This window comes from Talpa occidentalis, unplaced genomic scaffold, assembly GCF_014898055.3.
Source record: "Talpa occidentalis isolate TD23 unplaced genomic scaffold, MPIMG_talOcc4v2.1 talOcc4.13, whole genome shotgun sequence".
NCBI lineage: Eukaryota > Metazoa > Chordata > Mammalia > Eulipotyphla > Talpidae > Talpa > Talpa occidentalis.
Window position 1 is genome coordinate 88,245,515 of NW_023601322.1, and position 23,060 is coordinate 88,268,574.

The following is a 23,060-nucleotide window of genomic DNA, read 5'->3' on the forward strand; positions in this document are numbered from 1 at the left end:
AGCTTCGCTTCCTAATACACTTGTCACGAAGGTCCTCAATAATCGTTTATTACTTATTTTAAATATAGATCTTTCCTCATAAGCGCCACGAAGGCAGAACAGGGAGCGTTTCTGTCTTATTTTGCTGAACTTCCAGGACCTAGGATAGCGCCTGGCAGCTAACTGGACCCAGCAAATATTTTAAAAAATAATTAATACAATCTAATATACTAGATGCAGTATCACGGTATTTGTTTAACCCTTTGAAACACCTGACGACTGTCTGACGATCCACGTTATACCAGAGAGGAGAAATTCACTCAAATTCACAGCAGGAAATTAAACTTAAACTTAGAACTTAAAAGAGCTGCAGCTGAAGCACTCAGCTCAGATCTGTTCACCACGTCAGCGCATCGCCCACAAATAGCACTGGAGCACCCTGTGTGAACAGAGCTTCGAGCCAAGAATTAAAACCGTCGATGTTCTCTCCCAACATAGAACCAATTTACTGACACTGATTTCCTGCTGTTGAGAGTCCAGATGTCTTATAAGGACTTCTACACGAAGCCCCAACAGCTTAAGTGCCATCTTAAGTGTAAATAAAGAGAAAATCAAAATCCACTTACCATGATTCCAGTAAGCAAACAAACTCCTTTCCCGCAGTAGGTGTTAGGTACCATGTCACCGTAGCCAATGGAGAGAAAGGTTATTGATATCAACCACATCGCTCCCAGGAAGTTGCTAGTGACGTCCTGTTGATCGTGGTACCTGGAAAACAGCAAAGAAGCCAGGGCTTTACCATCAACGTGCAGGTGGGTCCCCGGGCAGGTTTCCTCCGTGCAAGGAATTCACTTTGTAGCTTCTCCAACTGCTCCAGTTGGAGGCTTGCAAATCTTGTGATTACAAATAAAACTGAGGTCAGACCCAGAAAACTGAAGGGAAGTTGCTCAACTTTAAAAATAATCAGAGAGACGGCCAATACCAAAACTGCTATTCTCGCCGGCGTGAATGGGTGGATGCCCATTTGTCTTTGACAATGCTCTGTCCCGCCCTGAGTTCTCCCAACATGTGTCCAATGGAAAGGATGAAACCTAGTCTCAGTCCACACCTTCCCAGGAGCTGTGCCTTTTCTTCAGCTAGACTGTCTTTTGCCATATTTATTTCCTGTAGGGCCCAAATCCTTGTCATCCTTCAAAATTAATTAAAGTGGGGGTCCTTTCCTGCCTACTTTTCTCCTGCCCCAGGCTCCCTCAGGACCCAGTGGAGACTTCCACCCCAGGATTTTATGTAACTACCCACCCAGAGGAATTGTACTTCAAATGCTACTACAAGCCTATAGTCATCAAAACAGTATGGCACTGGAATAAAAACAGACACATAGACCAATAAATAGAATTGATAGCCTGGAAATAAGCCAACGTTTATATGGACATAATGTACCACAAAGGAGTTAAGAGTATACAATGGAAAAAAGAAAATTATTGTTAACAAATCTTCAAAAATTGGGAAACTTAGGCAGTCACAGTGGAAAAACAAAATTACATTACTCCCTCATGCCATACACAAAAATTAACTGAAGATGGATTGAAGACTGGGATGTAAGACTAAGGACCATAAAATATATAGGATAAAATATAGGCAAAACACTATGTAAGATTGACTTCAGTCATGTCTTTGGGTAAAGAAAATAAACGCAAACAAACACATGGGACTATGTTCAACTAAAAAGGCTCTGCACAATGAAAGAAACGATCACTAAAATAAAACACATCCTACCAAACGGGAGAAAATATTCTACACATCATGACAAGGGGCTCGTATCCAAAATCTACAAAGAACTCCTACAACTCAACAAAAAGAAAATGAAGAACCCCATTATAAAAGGGACAAAAGAGCTGAACAGAGGTTTTTCTAAATAAGACATACAGATGCCCAATGGGCATGTGAAAAATGTTCACCATCATTTATCTTCACGGAAAATCCAATTAAAATCATGAACAGAGATACCACCTCTCTCCTATGAGAATGGCCCATAAACAAACAAACAATAACAAAAAAAACAAACAGAAATAACAAATGTTGGCAAAAGTGTGAAGAAAAAGAAACCCTTGTACACGGTCGGTGGGAATGTTGACTGGTCCAGTGCCAATGGAAAACAATATGGTGGTTCCTCAAATGACTGAAAATGGAAATACCATGTGATCCAGCAATTCCACCTTTTATTAAAATAATGCAAAACATTAATTTGAAGGGATATGTGCACTCCTAGTTCACTGCAGCACTATTTATAGTAGCCAAGTTACAGGCCCAACCTAAGTTGGTAGAGCAGCTGCTTCAGAAGCTAGGGCACATATACATGACGGAATACTATTCAGCTATAAAAAATGGAAGAACTTTTGTCATTTGCATCAACATGCATGGGACTGGAGAGGATTATACAAAGTGAAATAAATCAGGAGAAAGAGAAATACTGGACAATTTGACTTATATAGAGAAAATATAGAGAAACAATACAAATCAACTGACAAAACTACATGAAAAGAAACCCTAGAACTATGATAGTACAACTGAGGCTGCTAGAGGGGGAGGGTGGGAGTAGGGACAAAGGGGGTCCAACAGCCTCTAGAAAAGTAGAAGGATGCTTTGGTGGTGGGTGTGGTAAGCTGATCTACTTCTGAGGAAGTGTAAATCTATTCTCCTAAATAATACACAGTATCATAACTCAATGTTACCTCTAAAGTATAAAAGCAAATAAAAAAATAAAAACACTACCTAGGTGGAACTGGAAGGGATTATTCTAAGCAAAATGAGCTAAAGGAGAAAGAGAATACTGGAGGGTTTCACTTTTATGTGGAATCGAGAGAAAGCAAACAAAGGATCAGACAAGCTGTAAGACTGACCCTTGAAAGCAGCCAGCTTAGATCTGAGACAGGAGGGAGGGAGGGAGAGAGAAGTGGGGATGGGGAGTTGGGGTAGACAGGACAGTACGTGGTGGAGGGTGTCGGAAGGTGGTGGAGGACTGTGGGTGCTTTAAAGTTGTGGGACTGGATCAAGAAGATGTGGTACGTATACACCATGGAATATTACTCAGCATTCAAAAAAGATAAACACATGCAATTTGCAGCAACATGGATGGCGCTGGAAGGGATCATGCTCAGCGAAATAAGCCAGAAAGAAAAAGAAAAATACCGGATGGTCTCACTCATAGCAGGAATCTAGAAAACCTAAATAAGGGACCAGGAAAAAGAATAACTATAATAAAGAAAAAATCAAAACCAACAAGCAACTATAAATCAGAGACACACTGGGGGAGGGGTAGAGGGGGAAGGATAAGGGTTAAAATAAGGAGGGGGGTGGGAATTGCATGGGGACTATAACCAAGATGAAAATGCATACATTGTGCAAAAATGAAAAATGATGTAAAAAAATACATAAAATTAAAAAAATAATAATTAAAAAATAAAGTTGTGGGGACCCCCACCTGAGGGGAGAAATCCTATATGAAAAAATAAACAAGGCTGTTGAAAAAATAAAAAAAATAAAAATTTGTAACCTAAGAAAGAAAAGAGACAGACGCAAGGGAGACGCTAGGAGTTATAGCGACACAAACACAGCCTTAGGAACTTGAGGCTGCCAAAGAGGAGGTCACATGAGTGCCCCTGAGAATGGAGACACAGGGTCAGAGGCAGCGGTGCCAGGCTACCTGCGAAGTTCCTTCATGGGGCTTCCGCCAAGAGTCAGTTTCCATTTCCATAAATTATACGATCCTTTATTCACTCTAACATACCACAATGAGGTTTTAGTCATACTTTGAGTTTATTTGGCCTGTGAACCCTACTTATTTGGAATTTTTCCTTCTCTTTAGTTCATTTGGAAAAGTTAAACAGCTGAACATCTCTCTCCCCCACCTCCTAACCCCACCCCTTCTCCAAACCCTATCGTGCGAGAGCGTGTATATGGGTGGGGGTGGTGGGTTCTATAAAACCTTTGCTTTTTTTTTCCTGTGTTAACCTTGGCTGGTGAGGATCTCATTCCGCCAACACAGCTTCCATGGTGGGGAGAGCCACAAGCAGCGATGTTGTGTCTAAGAGCATAAGCTTCCTTTAAAAATAAAGCTCAAAGACACAAAAGGAAAAGAGGCGGAGAACCCAAAAATGTGGGTTTTCTGACTTGAAGAATTACATTATGTTTCCCTGAAAAGATGACAGAGTGTTTGTTGAATGACTACTCATTTAGGCGTTTTTGTCCATGTTAAATTGAGTTCAGAAATGACGTGCCTGTCACTAAGTTAAGTCTTAGCTCTCAAACCAAAGCAATTATTTGATAACTATGTTTAAAAACTATAGAAAGACAAATAGCAGATGATTTCATGCATATATGGAATATCAAGAAACAAAGGAACAGACAGAGTGCGATCAAAACAAACCCTACAGGTCCTACCACAGAACTGAGGCGCCCGGAGGGGTAGGAAGGAGGAAGTGTGATGGACACTGTGGGTGCCTTGGTGGGGGGTGTGGTGTAGCAACATGCACCTGAAGAGGTATGAACTTGTACCCCTAAATTACATACAGTGTTAGAAACCAGGTTACCACAATTCAAAAAATGGTACAACTGAAAAAAAAAAATAAAACAGTAAGAACACGGACAGTATCACATTAACATAGTCTAAAGAGTCCTGCAAGGATAAACCAGAGAGCTGTGCTGCATTCAGAGGCTCTGATAAAGGGGCTCAGCGACACATACCGGCTCTAGGCAAGCTAAGAAGCCCAGGGAAACAAGGCACGATGAGGGACAGAGAGCCCAGGGTGTTTCCAGCCATCAGAAAAGACGTCCCTGAACCAAGAGCTCCACGAGGCTGTAGCTGTCACTTCCAGGAGACCTGGGGTGCTCTTTGAATCACCCAACCAACCAACCTACCTACCTGCCTGCCTGCCTCTGTGTCTGTCTATCTTATCTGTCTATTTTTTTTTAAAGATTTATTTATTTATACATACAAGAGCTGGGGTAAAGGCCAGAGATGTAGGGGGCGAGAGGATCCACCAGAGACAGAGCAGGGAACAGAACAGGCAGACTGATGAAATACACTGCTGAGGGGAGCAGCGGGTGCTACAGGAGAGGTCTGCTGTGCCATGTGGATTGCTCCCTGGCTGGCTGAGGATCGAATTTGTGCTGCAGAGGCTGCAGATTGCTTCATAGTGCGGTGCTTAATCCCTTGTGCCACCAGGGAGGCCTTATCTGTCTGTTTTTCCAATGATCTATCAGTCTACCTGCTTTTCTGTCTGTCTGTCCTTCCATCCATCTTATTTATAAAATACCCTTAATAAATAAGTTATTATAAAATGTAATGTCCTGACTGACGTGGAAAGGGAAAACAGAAGTAACTTACGACAAGTCAAGTGTGTCAATGTCTAAATGCTCGAGCAAGGCAGCATAGCAGACACGCGCCCCTGAATGTGCAGCAGCGAATGCAGTTGGAGCAGATCAAGTGTTGCTCTGGCAGTTCTGATGCCACTGGGCACTGCCATAGCTGCTGAAAGTTTGTGACATGGGAAAAACTTTGGATCAAACTGCAGAGAAAAGAAATTTTCCTTCCATTTACACACTAAACAGACTTATTTAAATCCTGCCACCTGCAACCACACGGACAGACCTGGAGGGTATTAACCTTCGTGAAGTTGGTCAGATGGAGAGAGACAGACATCTTATGATTTCACTCAGATGTGAGGCATAAAGAAAGAAAATGAAAGCACTAAATGAAACAAAAATTAACTTTTTGACTAGAAACCAAATGAGTGGTTACCAGAAAGGAAGGGGCGGGGGAGGCTGGGAGGGCAAACTGGGGTACGGGGCCAGCGGGGGTGAAGGGCAGCACCGGCCTTTCAGTGACGAACATGAACGATGACACACCTGACGCTGACATCATGCTGATATCGAACGAAAAAATTCAAATAACAATGAAGATTAAATGTCTGTTACAAATGACCAAACATATCTAGTTTAGAGTTAAAATGGACTTAGGTCCACACTATGAAATTACAAACAGGGCCTTCCCTGGTGGTGCAGCAGTTGAACACTGGGCTGTGAAGCTGCCCACAGCCTCCGCCGGACCGGTTGGATCCCTGGCCACTGGTGAGGGTCCCACATGGCGCGCAGACCTCTCCTGCTGCACCCGCTGCTCCCCTCAGCAGTGTACTTCGTCAGTCTGCCTGTTCTGTTTCCCGCTCTGGCTCTGGTGAATCCTCTCACCCTCCCATGCTTCTGACTGTACCCAGTGCTTGCATAAATAAATAAATCTTTAAAAAAAAAAAAAGAAAATTACAAACAGACACAGAATGTCTAGCAGAGCAGCCAAGGTCAGGTGGGAGGCAGAACAGTTCTTTGTTGGGTCTGAAGGTTCCCACGCAGCACAGATTTCAGGACAACCATCCCTGAGCCCCCAGTGACCAGCCAAATAACCCTTCAAATGCCCCCTGGGCAGGACCACTGCAGCTGAGACCCTGCATCCAGGGGCCTCAAGGCACTTGGGACTCCTCGTGGCCCCCAGAAAATCTGGAGCTGGCCTCATATCAACCAATCTGGAGAGCAGCAAAACTAGAAGCCCTCGCATTTGGGACAGATCACACTCACTGGCCCCTGCTGTGCCCCTCGAGAAGGTCTTTCAAGTCCTGTAAGATTTTCACTAGGACAAACATTTCTGACCCTGTCCTCACGCCACCCCAACCCTTGAGTAGATCCCCCCCAGCACTCCATTTAAGCTCCCGGGACCACCACCTCAGTCCCTGCAGCTCCAGGCTAGGCCCCTGCAGGCACTGAGGGCTCCTGCAGCCTGAGGGGACTGGGGGTGGGGAGGGCCGGGGCACGTGAAGGAGCCACGCTGACTCCCTCAGGTCCAAAGGTTCTCTTAGCAAAAGGTCACTTTGTCACAACACTGCCTACAGCGCCTGTCTGCCACGCGCCCGCCTGTGCTGACAGCGGACAGAGTCTACACTTGCAGGCCGGGGCGCTGGCAGGCTGCACGGCATTTTCCACAGGCTGATGGCAGCCGGGGACTCACTTCCCTTCTGGGAGGACTAACGAGCAGCGGGCGGCCGTCACTAGGTGGCAGTGCCACACCAGTTTATGCCAGGGCTGCTCTGCGGACTTGGACCCTCACCTTTCAGAGTCAAGGTTGCCAGGGACTTGGTTGGAAGGCCGTGGTGACAGCCCCCCTTCAGGGTACCCCAAAGCAGGTGCTGTCGCTGGAGGGGAGACAGGGGTCATGCTGAAACAAACAAGCCCAAGTCACTCCCAAGCAGCTTGGGGGTGTCTCCTGATAGGTGTGTGTGTGTGTGTGTGTGTGTGTGTGTGTCTATGTGCGGGGTGTTGTGCAGCCTGTGTGTGGTCTGTGAGTATGTGGCTGTGTGTGTGCAGTTGGTGTGGCGTGGCTGAGTGTGGGGCGTGGGGGGGATGTGTCTGAATTCTTCTTCAGATCGAGCGTCCCGCTAATGTGGTTCTGAGGTGGCAGCAGACCTACACAGTTCACCCCCCTGAGGTCCCGCCATGAAAAACCAGACCTCACCTCCTGAATCTGAAAGGGAAAAAAAAAAAAAAGGTCCCCGTGGATTTTTCTAACTAGGACATGTTGGAATCAAACCAGCACTGGCGGCTCTGAGGGTCGGGTCTGGCTCCCTTGCTGTGAGGCAGCGCCCCCTCCTAGCTCCGAGTGCCCCGGGACTGAGCCTTGCGCCTGAGCTCCCTCTCCTTGAACATGGGGTCCCTACCACCTACTTCCCGGGGTGGGGGGCAGCACTGAGACGAGGGGCCACTCCATCCCTGTATCAAGACCAATCTCTGGCCCCACACTGAGCAAATGCTTCTCCGTGGGTGTGAAGGCAGACGCAAGGGAAGGCCTCTACTCTGGGGACTGCAGCTTCCTGCGCTTGCTCACAGGTGAAGAGGCAACTTCGCGGCCTTTGGGTTTTCTTCCCTCTGTCCCGCGCTGTGGTGCCACTGAGCATAGTGTGCAGGGCCCCTATGATGGCAGAGAACAGGACGAGGACAGGAGAGGGGCCGAGGTCAGCCCCCAGCTGTCCTGGCAGAGCTGGAGCCTCCAGGGGTGGGGGTTCATCCGCTTGCAAGAATGAGAAGGTGGGGGCCGGGGGTGCTGCTGGCCACGAGCAGTCTACAGGAGAACAGACTGCCTTTCTACACAGGCATCTTCTCTCCCCTGGGCACCTCCTCCCACCTGCAGGGGGCTTTGCGCCCTCGGGGTGCAGGGGAGGTAGCCGGCTGGGTCTGCCCTCAGTCCTGCATTCCAGGGAAATTTCCCACAGGGCTTCCCTTTGGGCCTTCCTGTCCAGTGAAGAATGCACCGCCATCACCCACATCAATCACGCAAAGGGGCCGCATCATCCCCAGGCGACGATCAAGAATGGATTCTGAATTGTTAATTCTCTACATGCAGCCAAGGAAGACTCCGACCTAGAGCCCACAGAGACAGGCCTAGCCGCCAGCCCTGCCCAGCTCCAGACGAGGCTTCCAGGGAAGCCAGGCATTCCCCAATGTCGTCCTTCAATCCCTGGGCGAGAGAGGAGCAGCAGAGTCAGAGAACCGAGCCCCCAAACCCAGGGGGAGCGGAGAGAACACCCAGGCATGAGGAGCTGAAGGCGACTCCAGCAGGGCTGGGGAGAAGGATCGCACATTTCCCGAGAAGGGCAATTTCAAGGTTTACCCCCGAAATTTTCCCTCTTTCATTCTAAACATTCGGCTGGGAGTGCTAACTAATTGCCCCTGGCTTGGCTCAGCACAGGCAGCTGAAGTACAGACTGTGGGGCCTGAGTGTGCCGGACGAGGGGAGCCACAGCCAGGTCATGCAGGAGGGATGCAACGGGGAGTAGGGCCGCTCGGAGGCAGCCACCCCCACCCCGGTGCCCGGCTACCCACAGCCTGCCGCTGAAACACCGTGCTCTGTGACACCCAGAAACAACGCATTTTCATACAAGCAGAAAACCAAAGAGCAGAGAGGTGACGGCAAGAGAATGGGGCAAGAGGAAGGAGAGGCTGCCAGGGATGAAAGTGAGCAAAGAGTAAAAATTCCTCTAATAAAAATTTGAAAAAATGTGAGTAGACGGTGGGGAAAACAATCACAACAAAAACCATGAAAACTCCAAAGGTTTGATTCTAGCCAGTCTCTGGCTAACTTTAAAAAATTAAAAAATTAAACACCACCTGGGGCCTCCCTCCTGGCACACAGCGTTAAGACACAGCAGGAGTTCGATCCCTGGCCAGGGAGCTACCCACGTGGTGAGGAAGACCTCTCCCGACTCGCTCGCTGCTCCCCTCAGCAGTGTATTTCATTAGTCTGCCTGTTCTGTTCCCCACTCTGTCTCTGGTGAATCCTCTCACCCTCCTGCGTGTCTGGCCTGTACCCCAGTCCTTGTATGCATAAATAAATCTTTAAAAAAAAATTTAACAACAGCCTCATGGTCCAGCTTCATGCCCGAAGAGGTCCCCTCGCTTCCACTGGCTCCTACTGAAGGCTCCAGCTACTCCAGAAAAAGATAAATGAACGAGTTTTACTAGTTAAGGGTTCTCGAAGATCATTAAAAACACTTCCAGGTTTCAAAGTGGGGGCGTGAAGAAGTGAGGCGGGGTCTGGAGGGCAGGGAGGCATTCCTGTTCAGCTGTCCTGCCCAACGCAAGACGGCCACACCCAGAAACACGAGGCCCTTCCATGACCACACTGAATACATCAGGCTCAGAACACACTCAGACCTGGCAACGCCTGTGCCGGATCTGACAGCAGCGTCCTCCATCCAAGCAGTGACATGCTGACGGGCTAGCTCTGCGGGTGCATGTCAGTCAGATCCATATTGGGGTTCGCTTCTACTTTAACCGGCAGGTTATGGATAACTGGGCGCACAGCCCGGGAGTCCCAGGGGTGCCCCAGGGGATCACGTCTTTGTGTGTGCTCCACACGGGCCTCAAGGCAACTTCCAGGGACACTGTGTCCTGACAACACACACATGAGCGCAGGAAGCAGGAGCAGCGTGGGCCGGGAGCTCTCTGCAGAACGGCGGCCACGCTCAGCCCGGTGCTGTCCACGCAGGGCCACAGGCCGCGCCTCTCAAGCGCGCAGAGTGCGGCCGGCACAAAGGAGGGACAGAGTTGTTAATTTTCTTGCACTTTAATCGATGCCAAAGTAAACTGAAATAGCCACAAGAGGTGAGTGGAGACGACATCGGGTAGCAAGGGTCAGAGACAAGGTTGGGCGGCGGCAGAAGAGACGCACGCCCTCCAGCCCCGGGCGCCCAGGCTGACTCAGCTCAGGTGTCAAGCGCACTGTCGCCACCAAGCCTAACTTCTCGCCAGGATCAAACGGAATTGAGGAGGCTCATCCATGCCCCGTCTCCCAGGACCTTCAGCTGCACATACATTTGACATGACAACCCACAAGCAGGCCTGCATGGTTGCTGATTTTGCCATTCCTTTTTAGGAGATGAAAGTGGCCTATTTTAAAGAAATAAACAGAATTCTGATGAATTTCAGTACATGGATTCATTCCGACATGCCAGAGCCCCCTGCCCCGGTTCACGGGAAGGCTGTTCCAGAAGCCGAGGCGGGAGGCAAGAGGGGTAGTGAAGGATGAGCTTCAGCGCTCCCCGCAGGCAGGCAGAGCACCCCTAATCTTCCCAGTATACCCACTTGAGTCACTTTCCGTGATCCACCCACACTGGGGGGACACTGCCAGTTCCCAAGGGGGTGGGAGGAACGCAGTGAGATTACTGCAGGCAGGTGCCTTTTGGATTTACTGTTTTCCAAGTCCAGCAGCTTGAACATGAGCACGCTCTCTCCCTGCTCAGGATCCACACCCTGCTCTCGGCAGCTTCTCCAAAAAGAACCGCAGAAGCTGGGCCTCGATGCACGCACGTACAAAAGAATTCTACTTATAATAAGCTCACTGATGTGTATGTTGATAGCAAATTACAGGAAAAGTCAGGAGCAGGGGCGCATAGATGATCTTTTATTACCTGGCATCGTCTGAGGTCTCTTGAACTTATTTCAAAGCGCATATCCCCGCGCTGTGAGTATTTTATTTCCACAATTGCTGAGCGCAGAGAGACAGCTTGGAAGGCGCGTGCAGAGGGATGCAACCCACGACGACTTTCTTTTGCTCCATTGGATTTTTTTTTTTAATAATAAATTTTATTTTTATATTCCCCATTGGGGAGGGATTGGGGTCAAAATGCTCCATTGGATTTAATAAACACATTTGTTTCTTGACTCGTAAATTTTACTTAAAAATAACATTTTCATAAAGTCTCTCACGGATGGAAGGGGAGCTGAACACTTTATCAGAGTGTTGACTTCTAAAATTAAACAGGGCGCTCAGTAAGGACTGCCGCGTGTTCTTCTTAGTGAGTGGTGCGAGGCTGTGTTGTAGGTATTTTTATTATATTTTCGGAAGTTGTTTCATTCTCATTATATCACACACGCAATATTAATCTAAGGGGTGCTGCTCCTGAAAGCACTTGGCAGATGTCATTGGATTTTCCAGGGTATCTTTCAATGCCACAAACCCATTTACCTACCTCGATATAGACAGACCTAGCTACACGGATGCACCAGATGGCTGCAGTATATAGACGCTACATCTCCAGGACTTAAAGATTTGTGATCTCCATCATAACAACTCAGGGGCCATCTGAGCTTAGCTTTCTGAGAATGACCACCCCGGGCACCTGCCAGCCTCACCACAGAGGCTGAGGAAACAGAATCTGACACGGAGAAAGAAAATGGGCATATTCTGGGGTTGACTAAGAGCAGCGATGGGCTCTCTGCAGCTGCGTCCTCACCTCCTGACTCGACTGGGAGACAGGAAGTATAGTATTTAGCACAACAGTTGGGGTGCACACGGGGATCTAGGGAGGCTCCGTCAGAAAGCCCCCAGATGTACCGATGGTCTCTGTCTCCAATCAGTGCCATTAATGCAGCCCACAGGGGTCTTCCCTCTTCTCCTCCTTCCTCTGCTAAGGGTGCCACCAGACACCATGCAAACCCAAGGCAGCCAAGCCGGGGTGGCCTTTATCTATGGCTCATCCCTAACAGCAGGAGCCACAGCACTCTGAGCACCCACCTTCCAGTTCCCTACCCGCTTCACTTATCTTGGCCCAGAATCTGCAAGCCTTTCCAGTCTGGAGTCTTCCTCGTCTCTGACATGCAGTCTAAGCTCCAACTGTAGTGCCTGCCACTCCTGGGGTACATGTTGCTCTTACCCTCCTAGTTTCTGCACACACTGTCCTTCTTATACTCCCAGCTCCCTTGTGGCCTGGCTCCTTCTGCCCCTGTTGTTTGTAACTGTGGGTCAGGTGCCCCCTCTACATGTCTCACTGCACCTGCAATGGGCCCTCCTGGCCCTCACAGAGGGGCTTAAGAGGGTGCACTAGGTCTGTTCAGGCTCTGCGCAGGGCCAGTGAGCACCATGACCACACATGCAGGCGCTCAGACACGCACTCACTGCCAGGTGCACGAGTGACCCTTATTCTAGGGGGGAGTCAGTAGAGGTTTAGTTGCCACAGACATGTGACCAGTCTCCAGGCTCACTCTGCACCAACCTCCCCAGTTCTCCTGGGTCTTTCTAAAACATAAACCTAACTCTGTTGCTTTACCTCATACCTTGGGTGGCTCCCCACTGCTTGCAAAGGAAAGTCCCACCCCCTCAGCATTCTATCCCAAGCCATTTACATTTGAGTCCCAGCCCATTTTTCTGGACATTTCTTCCCATCAGGAGTGGCGAGACGGGCACCCCTTATTGTTCCCACCACATTTCTCCATCTTCAGCGCCCTCCCATCTGAGAGGAATTCCTACTTCCCCAACCCATCGGCACATCCCCGCCTGTGTGCTCCTCCCAACTTCATTTACTTAGTTTTCTCTCCCACGTGTCACTGAGCACCCAGGGGCTGCTGCCTCAGCAACCCCATGGACTCTATAAATGCCAGGAAGAAGCCAAAAAAATGTTTGCATGATCAATTACAAGGCATTCGAATCCTATCTACGGAACCACTAAGGAAATGCCAATGTTAGAAGTATGCTCCTGAGCATAACGGCAGGACAGCTTGACCTTAACAGACCTGTATTTTTGTCTTGAAGCCAGATGGTGAGATAAATTACTTCGCCCATGTCCAGTGTACGTTGTTTTGTGTTGTGATATGTTGCAATCTGTTGTGTGCTTATGTCAATTTCCACTTTAACGCATTTCATGAATTTTAGGAAAATCAGGATTTTTAGATTAAGGTGGTTTAATATTTTCAACCTATCAAGTGAGTTAAAATTAGATTACCTTTAATTGAGTTTTATAACACTATGTGGGTCTCTGGTGTACCGATTTATATATCCCATCTATATTAACCATCCTATGCGTGATTCCAAAGGTGAAGGTCTCATCTGTTACCTTAACTGTGACCAATTTCTTGATCACTCCTCTTTCAAACCCCTTCCCAGGGTGAAAGGAAAAATTCCTCAATGTGTAGGATATGACCTCTTTCACGCATTAGCTAATTTGGATTCTTTTTTTAGTTTTCATTCCTTAGTTTGATTTTGATTCTAGAAGATTTTCTTTATATAATCCCAACAAAGCAGTACCTCATGACTCTAAAATTCTTTCCACAAGTGAGCAATGGAGATTATGTGTCAAAAATGCTAGAAATGCCTCTAGGACTAACACACAGAAACAGAGAAGACAGTTTAAAAAAACAAGTGTTATCGGGCCTCCCTGGTGGCCCAAGTGGTTAGGCACCATACTATGAAACTATCCGCAGCCTCTGCAGCACGAATTCGATCCCTGGCCAGCCAGGGAGTAACCCACAGGGCGCAGCAGACCTCTCCTGACTCACCCTCTGCTCCCCTCAGCAGTGTATTTCAGTAGATCCACCTGTTCTGTTCCCCACTCTATCTCTGGTGAATCCTCTCACCCCCCCCCCACATCTCTGGCCTGTACTCCAGCTCTTGTATGCATAAATGGATAAATCTTTAAAAAAAAGTGCTATCACTGCATTAAATACAGCGTGTGAGCACCACATGGTTAGACAACCAAGAGACTGCCTCCATTTCAAAGCTCTGAGGACCGCACAATCCCAAAACAAAAGTTAACAGGGGGATTTGCAAGAAATGAAGGAATAATGCAGTGGCCTGATTTTAATGGCAACCAACAGAACAATCCAATATGTAAAACAAGATGTGCCACAGGTGGAGAAAGACCGGAGAGACTACCAACAATCCATCCCCGCTTTGTCGCTTTCAGTCTGGAGAAAGAAGACTTGAATACACTAGTGACTAAAATTCACATTCTTCTCCCCCAAGTTGTTTCTTCCTGTATTCATTCTGATTTCCCTATACGTATGGGCTGGTAAATGGACCCCAACAGCCATCCAATTCCAGCTGCTCATTTCAGGATGAATCCCAGGCTGAGAAACAGGAGCTGGGTGTCCTGCCTGAGGTGAGCAGACTGGTCAGCTTCGGCTGGGAGTGCGAGCCCAGGCCGCCTTCCCTCCCACCACCCCCTCAGGCTTCCCCTGCCTCTGAGTCTGAGGTTGGCCAGCTGGCACACAGAGTTCTATACTTGCTACCCACAGCCCCACTTCGTGTGCCTTCTGAGGCTATCTCTACTATAAAAATTTCAAAAGCTTCTAAAATCAGTGCCCTTCATTAAGCTGCTTTCCTGAGAGCTCTTGAGGGCAGAGAGATGATTTTAGTAAAATCCACTTATTCATAAGAAATTAAATATTTTATGCAATGGATAATTTAAGATCCTTGTGTTCTTGTTCTTTTTTAACTCTTCAATCTGATTTAGACTCGGGAAGCAAGACGTTCCTTACATAATCCCCGTGAAGCAGCTCCTGAGGATTCCAAAGTTCTCCATGAGAACAATGAGCATTATGTGACCAAAGGCTGAAAATAACCACCGAGGCTTTCACTGAAGCAGAAGGATTTTAAACTGTTGGTACTTATTAAAGACCCCCCCTGCTCTAAGCATTTAAATAATCAGCCATTATCTTGTAGAAAGCACTTCTTAAATCTCTCATGCTGACTGGCATGCAGGGTCCTCTAAATAAAATTCTGAACTACACTGTAGACTGGATCTTTACACACTGTTCTCAAACAGAATCTGCGACTCGTGTTTCTCACCACACCTCATCTCCTGGCTCAAAACTGTGTCATCTTCTGAAGGTCCGGTGCAAATGACACTCCCTACGTTTCTGGCCCCTGTTGTGAGCATCTATCCCCTTCCAATTCACACTGCTGTTCCTGGTACTCATGTCCCACCGATCCTTCTAGACTGCGAACCCGAGAGTCAGCTGCAGGCCTGAGCCCACGGCACTCACTGACGTCTACCAACAGAGCGCAGATGCTGCACATTTTAGGTTTCACTATTTATTATTTTTTTAAAGATTTATTTATTTTTATACAAGAACCGGGGTATAGGCCAGAGATGCAGGGGGGCGAGAGGATTCACCAGAGATAGAGTGGGGAACAGAACAGGCAGACTGACGAAATACACTGCTGAGGGGAGCAGAGGGTGAGACAGGAGAGGTCTGCTGCGCCATGTGGGACCCTCACCGGCTGGCCGGGATTGAACCTGCGCTGCAGAGGCTGCGGACAGCTTCACAGTGAGCCACCAGGGAGACCCAGGTTTTATTATTTTACTAGTTACCCTTCTATCTCTCAAAAAGACACGCTTGACTGTAGAGGGTATACGGTCCTCAGTGGGTTTTCTATAGAGTCCTTCTTTCTGAAGGGTATGCGTTAGCAGCCCTTGCAAGGAGCTCCCTTTAGCGGTGGGGAATGCTCTCACTCTTTCACTTGCTTTTATTTTGACCTTGATTTTTATGGATTTTAAATAAAATGCCTTATTTTGACCTTGATTTTTAATGAAAGTCCGGCAGGTATAGTATGCCGGGTGGACTGTTATCTTTTCACAGTGCTTTGAAGATACGCCGTGGTATTCCAGCTTCTATTTTTAAAGTGGGGATTTCCACCTAAACAGGAACAGTAATCAGTGTGACATTTTCTTTTTCTGATTCCTCGTGAGGTCCTTCAGTAATTGTACTGCAGGGTGTCTAGATTTCTTTTTCTTCACCCCACTAAGAACTTGCTAGATTTGCCATAAATCCTCAATCTGAGGCTTTGTAGCTCATTCATTAAAAAATGTCCAGGCCACATCCCGCATTTTCACTACGTTCTTCTGGAAGTCCAACCAGAAGTACTCACATGTTTTCACTGTGCCCTGGTGTCTCTTCAGTTCTTTCATATGCTCCATCTACTTGCAGAGATAAAGGACACCCAACATTCAAGAATGCTTTCTTTGGCTCTGTCTTCCGCTTCAGCAGCTCCCTCTGCGTGAGCTGCGCTGATCATGCTCCTGAACTGCTGAGTACTTTGAAATTTTTGGTACTCTGAAAGTTTTTCCTGGTCATTTTGATAGCATCCTTCTGTTTTCTGCCGTCTATTGGCTCTTTCTTCAGTGAGTGTAGACTTTCTCCCCCACTGTACACGTGAAATTCTGGGGGGCCAAGGTGCTGACTGCCCTGTTCCTTGTGCTTACACTCTTGGTGGTGCATATCCATGCACTCTGGGATGGTTGGTGAGGGGAGGGAAGGCCTCAATCTCCTGGGGGGAAAGACATCTTGCTGGTGTTATCTTCCAGGGATTCCTACGTTGGTTTCTCCACACGTCTTGCAGTGTTAATGCAAAATCAAATGTGATCAGGCCTGTGATGATGGTGGTGTATTCTTCATGGAAACCCCTTCTCCATGCCCAGTCCCATGAAGCGCACACACCACCCAATCTGCTAGGGGGTGTCTTCTGTTTTCCCTCTTCGGTGCAAGATTCTAGTCAGTGTCCTCTTTCATTAGAGGCCTGTCCCCTTAGAGACATGTTTTCCAAACTGTTGTCAGGTCCCATTAGTAGGCTGTGAAATCAATTTAGTGCTGCGGTTCTCAACCTGGGCAATGCATTAGAATCACCTCGGGAGCTTTTAAAATTCTGACTCCATGGCCACAACCCCAGATCAATTAAATCAGAATCACAGAGGGTGGGACCGGCAAGGTGTATTTTTATAGCTCCCAGGTGACCTCAATGCAGAGCCACATTGAGAACCACCATCGAGAGCAGCGCTTTGTCACCCAGCAGAATGGACAGCAGTGGAACAGAGCACATTAGCGCAGGCCGTAGTGAGAGCGCACACTTCGCTGCAAGATCTGCTGCTTGGGTGTGCAATTATGTATCATGCTCTAGGATACATTCTATTCATTACCCTGGCTTTCCCATTTAGAAAGGCATCTAAAAAAGTTAAGCCTCTTGGTTACCGAGATGGGAAACAATCCTCAAGTAGCTACAGCTTGAGAGCCAGTTATTACCTGAATTTCCACTACATTGTACTTTTTTTTTTTGGCATGCTGAGATTTCCATGACATTCTGGTATAGTCACCGATGCATTTCCTTTTTTTCCAGCTCCTCTAGATGTTTTGGAAAAGGCTATCAGGTTCTCCAATCTGCCATATTATCGGATACAGAACTCTGGATTCCCTTATCTACTTGTCTTCTTTGAAGACAAAAAACTTGCACTATTCAAAAACGAGCAGTAAAATGCCTAAGATAATTTGACACTTAAAATATACTGTAACTCCACTCCTTTGAAATTAATATCGTCTACAGAGCTATCACAGAAAAGCATGAAATGTTGCCTTTCCAACAAAACCATTCAGCACCAAGGCTGTCATTTCTGTATATAATCTTTACTATGTGTGTGTACATACACATACACACATATGATCTTCTGTATCTTTATAGGTAAATATTTATTGACATCTATTTGTATACTTCCCTCCCTATCAATCTACCCACCCATCCATCCATCTGCTCTGCAGTAAGGGATTCTCTAAGATTTCCAGTTTTCATTGCTTACTTAACAAGATTAATGGTAGATTTCAGACAGGGAAGTAAGAAAAACAGCCAGAACACAAAGGGAAGAAACAGGACATAATTGCCTTATGACCAAGTGCTGAGGCAAGATGGTTGGTGACCTTATTGCTTCTCCCAAAGAGGAGGAGGCATCACAGAGACAGTGTTTGTTGTTGCTTTTGCTGGCATGGCTCAACTAGCCACTAGGAGCATTTGGGCACCTTCCCAAAGCCCTTATGGATATGGAGATAGGTATATGTATATGTATATAAATGAGAGAGGATTTAGGGGTTCTACCTGTTAAACCTGTTTTCGATCCTGTCCCCAACACATCAAAAGATAGAACAGAAATATTTTTCTACTACAGCCATGTTCCATCTCTGGAATTCAACACCACTTTCGCCTATCTTAATCCTCACAAATGTCACTGACCTAGTCAAATTCCAGCCAGCCACATGGAGGGGTGGGAATTTACCCACAGGGTAGCTTGTACAAACCAGGCAGGTACTCAGCATGTCATGACCGAGGATGTTCAGTGTCCCTCCATGTTACCACTGTGGCACCCCCATATGTTAAGCTTAAATACAATCAACACGTTCTCCTGGAATTATTATGTTCAGAACTGTCACACCCAGACCACACACTGAAATGTGGCAGATTGCTGGCAGTCTGTGTTCTCTTCCCAAGGAAGTAAACAGCTGCATAGCTGCTTTAGAAGCACTAAGGAGATAAAGGTGAAATGAAATATATCAACAGATTGAATGAAGCAAGGTGCTGCTTTGTGTTTTGTTTTGCTTTGGCTTGACTGGTCAAAACATTTAAATATGTTACTATGCCCACAGAACTGGATGGTAATCCTTTGAGATAGAAAAAAAAAAAGCAAGAGAAATATAAAACTAAATCACAGGAGCATAAATAGCTGGAAAGATTCTCCAGTTTATCGTAAAAAAAATTTATTATGTAGCACTTTCAGCAGCCCCCAAATTATAATGTAAATACTTATTGTCTACTTTTAATTCTTTCCATTTTTAAGTTGAAAAAGAATGAACTTAATGAAGAACTAGATTTTGCATCATTTATTTAACATTAACTCATGAGTTTTCTCTATAGGGAACAGGTATATTAACCTCCCTCCTAGTGTATTGGAAAGCCAACCTAGTGTAAGTGTCCCTACCAGAATGTCTTAAATGTCGACAGGTAAGTCTACATTCCTCCACAGGCTCCACCCCCCTCCCTCCCCACTGGGCTACTCTCCCCGTCTCTTGTTCTAGAAGACAGTTTCTTAGACTGCTCTTCCATTGTTCTGGGAAGAAGTCCACTTACTGCCCTGTGCCATAGATTATGTCTTAAATGATCTCCTGGCCAATGCTCACAGATTCTGTATGTAGCCAACTCCATAGTTTTTGTGCCAGTTTTTCTCCTCGATAGCTTTTTTAAAGTGAAAGACATGTACTAAGAGCTCAACTTTTCTTACAACACATGAATACACACACATACACAATTTTATAGACACTCAAAAAAATCCAACCTGCCAAAGAACAGAAATGTAAATCTAGATGTACTGTCCAATATAGTAGCCACTAGCTAAGGCATCCACTTAAATTCAAAATAAAAACCAGAAATATGTTAGCCACATTTTAGAGTCTCGACACTCATACATGGCTAGTGGCTCTCAAAAAGAACAGCAATTTCACTGTAGAAAGTTCTATTGGGGAGCACTGCTTGAAGGCATCTATAGAACTTGAAAGTAATATGGGAAAGCAAAAAGAGCTGACTCACTGACTTTTTTCTCCTTTGATGTGCACATGCCTTCATTTAACCCAATGTCAACTCCAAGGACACGTCTTTCATTACATATCAATGTTGCATATAGACTAAAAGATGGAGAAACAGGGTATGATGAGGATAACAAGTCAGCCACACTTGGCTATGTATCAAGGTGGTATTTCAGAATAAACATCAAGACCAAAAGTAAGGATTGCCAAAGCTGACTTCATGAAATTGAATTTCTAAAGATTTATCCACCAAATCACATTATGTGCCGGTAATACCAAAACTCCGAAACGGTTCCATTTCAGGCATTCTCTGCCTTCATTTTACAATACCTGACTTGTTCCAGAAGGGGAGGGTTGACAACCACCTGAACGGATTATTGTCATGTACATCCACTGACATCCACAGTAGTAGTATGTTACAGTCTATTTAGAGGTTGATAGAAAACCATTCCTAAATCTATGACACTGAATATCTAAAACTGTAAAATACTACAAACACCGATACAAGGTATTATAACCACTCTGTATTGATCATCTAACCTACAGAAGCTTTACTTGAAGGCAATTCCTTATTCTCAAGTTAAAGGCTGATGAACTTCACAGTATCTTTTTATACTTCACCTGTGATGAGATAAGCTTGCATGTTCTAGAACGGGAAGTGTGAAATGTGCTCTTCAGAGCCCCAGCCTGAAGAAGAAAACAAACAAGCAGTGCTGTTACCCAGTCCCAGCCTTTTAGAGGTAAGAATGCATGGCTGGGGACTAGCAGAATTGAAGACAATCCTTACAAAGAAACTAAACAACTAAAAGCTAAAGTTCAAAAGCTAACTAATTCACCTAGTTAATGAATCTTGCTTTCTTAAAGATAGCCCACAATAAACAATGTTTCATTGTAGACAGGATGACTAAACTTTGCCTTTATATTTATGAACAAATTTAACATTACAAAGACTTTAAAAAGACAATCATGTAGAATTTCATACTTATTCCTGAAGATAAGTGGGGAGACTCTAAAAAGCTCCTATTACAGTTAACACACTGGATTATAAACAAATAACATTAAACAGGGGCTGGGCAAAAAAGCAGAAAATTCTCTGATATTCATGCTTGGGTCTTTAATTAAACAGAAAGAATTTTTTCCTTCTTTCCAAAGAAAATTTCATCATGACTTAGACATAGATCCATGCGATGGGATATTATAAGTAATTAAAAATATTGCTTCTAGAATTCCAGGTTCTAGTCTGACATGTAAGGAACTTAGACACTGTCAGTCCTCTCCTCACTGTAAGAACAGGGCAAAAGACTGAAATTGAAAGTTCCAGCAACTCTTCAGAGATGCAGCAGATACTTGAGGACATGGCACCAACTATTGCCCAGAAAACCATAGACCTGGGTAGACACAGAAAACCAAAGCTCAGCTGTGAGCAAACAGCTCTGAAGCCAGTGTCAAGTAGGAAACCTAACAGGTAACTGACAAGTTGCTAGAGACTGGCCATGAAGTAGTTGAGAGATGAAAGCCTGAGGCGAGAGCCTGGTGGATGTGGGGAGCATATCACACTTCACACCCATGGATGGTGTGTGGGTTTGACCTTGAGGAGACCCTCCAGGATCATAGGGGTAAGATCAGGGAAAAAAATCTCCTCTTGCTTCCAGCAGGAGGAAGGGGGAAAAAATAACCATTTTATCGCCCACCTAGAGTATTTTATTCCTGGTAACAAAATTCTATTCTCATAGGAAACCATTTTGCCAGCACCTAACCAACCAGGGAGAGGGGAACCACCAACTGTTGTCACCCCAAAGTCTGACAATGGGGAAGGGACCTCCGGTCCCCTCCAGCCTCCCGGTTTCACCTTAAAGGAGGAGAACAGCTGTGAAGTGCTTGCACAGATGTCAGAGCAGCGCAGGTGCCTGGGCACACGAGAAGCCTGACACCTAGTCCCCTCCCTGCCTGTTCCTTCACCGCCACATCAACAGAGCTCCGGTGTAAGAACAGCAAAAGGGAGGCTTCTTTTCATGTCCAGCTTTCAAAATGAATAATTTTAAAAGGCAAAAAACAAAAAAAAATGAAGAGACAGAGCAAACATCAACCAGACTCCGACATCACAGGAATGCTGGAGTTACCAGAACAGGATTTCAAGTAGCTATGATTAACAGTCCTTTGGGAAATGGAAAATGATAGAGGTTAGCAACTGAGATGCAGATAAAGAGAAAAAAGAGGACTAGAGAAGGAATAGGTGAATGTAACATTTTTGAAAAGGTTTCATTTTTTTTTCCCTATTCTCAATTTATATAACATATCGGTTTGCTCTAAATAATGATGCCAGTAACGTATTTGGTGATTTTAGATGATGGATAAGTGAAATCAAAGATAGCAAAGATGTAAACCAACTATGTCAGTAATGACTTTAGATGTCAATTCTAAACACACAATTAAAGAAATAGACCTTGTCAGATGGATCAAAAACCAAGACTCAATGATATGTTCTGCACAAGAGACCCACTTAAAAAGACATAGATTAAAATTCAGGAGATGGAGGACGATATACTATGGTAACAGTAATCAAAAGAAGAGTAGCTATATTTATTTCAGACAGAGCAAACTTCAGATTGAGGAAAACTATATGGGGTAAAAACGGTGGTTAAATAATGATAAAAGGGTAAATTTTCCAAGCAGCCACAACAATCTTTAATGTGTATGAAAGCAATAAATACATTCGACATTATGTGTACGAACCCAACAGCGCGTCCTCACACATGGGAAGCAAAACTGATGGAACTGCAAAGAGAAATAGATGAATCTACTATCAGAATTGAATTCTTCAACACCTCTCTATCAAGAGGGGAAAGATCTAAGAGGGAGAAACTAGCAAGGGCACAGCTGGACGTAACAGCACCATCAATCAACTGGATTTCACTGATGTTTACAGCATTCTTTACAACTGCAACAGAATACATATTTTGGTCAAGATTACACAGAACATTTACTGACAGATCACATCCTGGGCTATTATAAGCTCTTTAACAAATACAGTAGAAATCAGACAATGTCCGTTCTCAGGAATTAAACCGGAAATCAATGAACAGAAAGACAGCTACAAGATTCCAAGAACTTGGAGATTAAATGACATACTTTAACAGCACATTGGTCCTAGAACAAATCTCAATAAAAAATTTTAAAATATTTTTAACTGAATGGAAAGGAATATACAATTTTGCAAGATTTATGAATGCAGTAGAAATAGTCTTTACAGGAAAATTTATAACAGTAAATGCCTGCATTAGAAAAGAAGAAAGATCTAGAAAATAACACAGCTGCTACCTTATAGAACCAGAAAAAGAAGGGTAAATTCAATCCAATGTAAACAGAAG

The 23,060-nt window shown here is 45.5% G+C and overlaps 1 protein-coding gene across 1 annotated transcript in view; it reads right to left on the reverse strand.

Moving 5' to 3' along the window:
* KCNN2 (potassium calcium-activated channel subfamily N member 2) overlaps nt 1–23,060 on the reverse strand; it is a 330,773-nt gene that overhangs the window by 33,207 nt on the left and 274,506 nt on the right. The window contains exon 7 of the mRNA XM_054694516.1: nt 606–747. Coding sequence (XP_054550491.1) covers nt 606–747 — 142 coding nt within the window. The remainder of the gene's footprint in view (nt 1–605; nt 748–23,060) is intronic.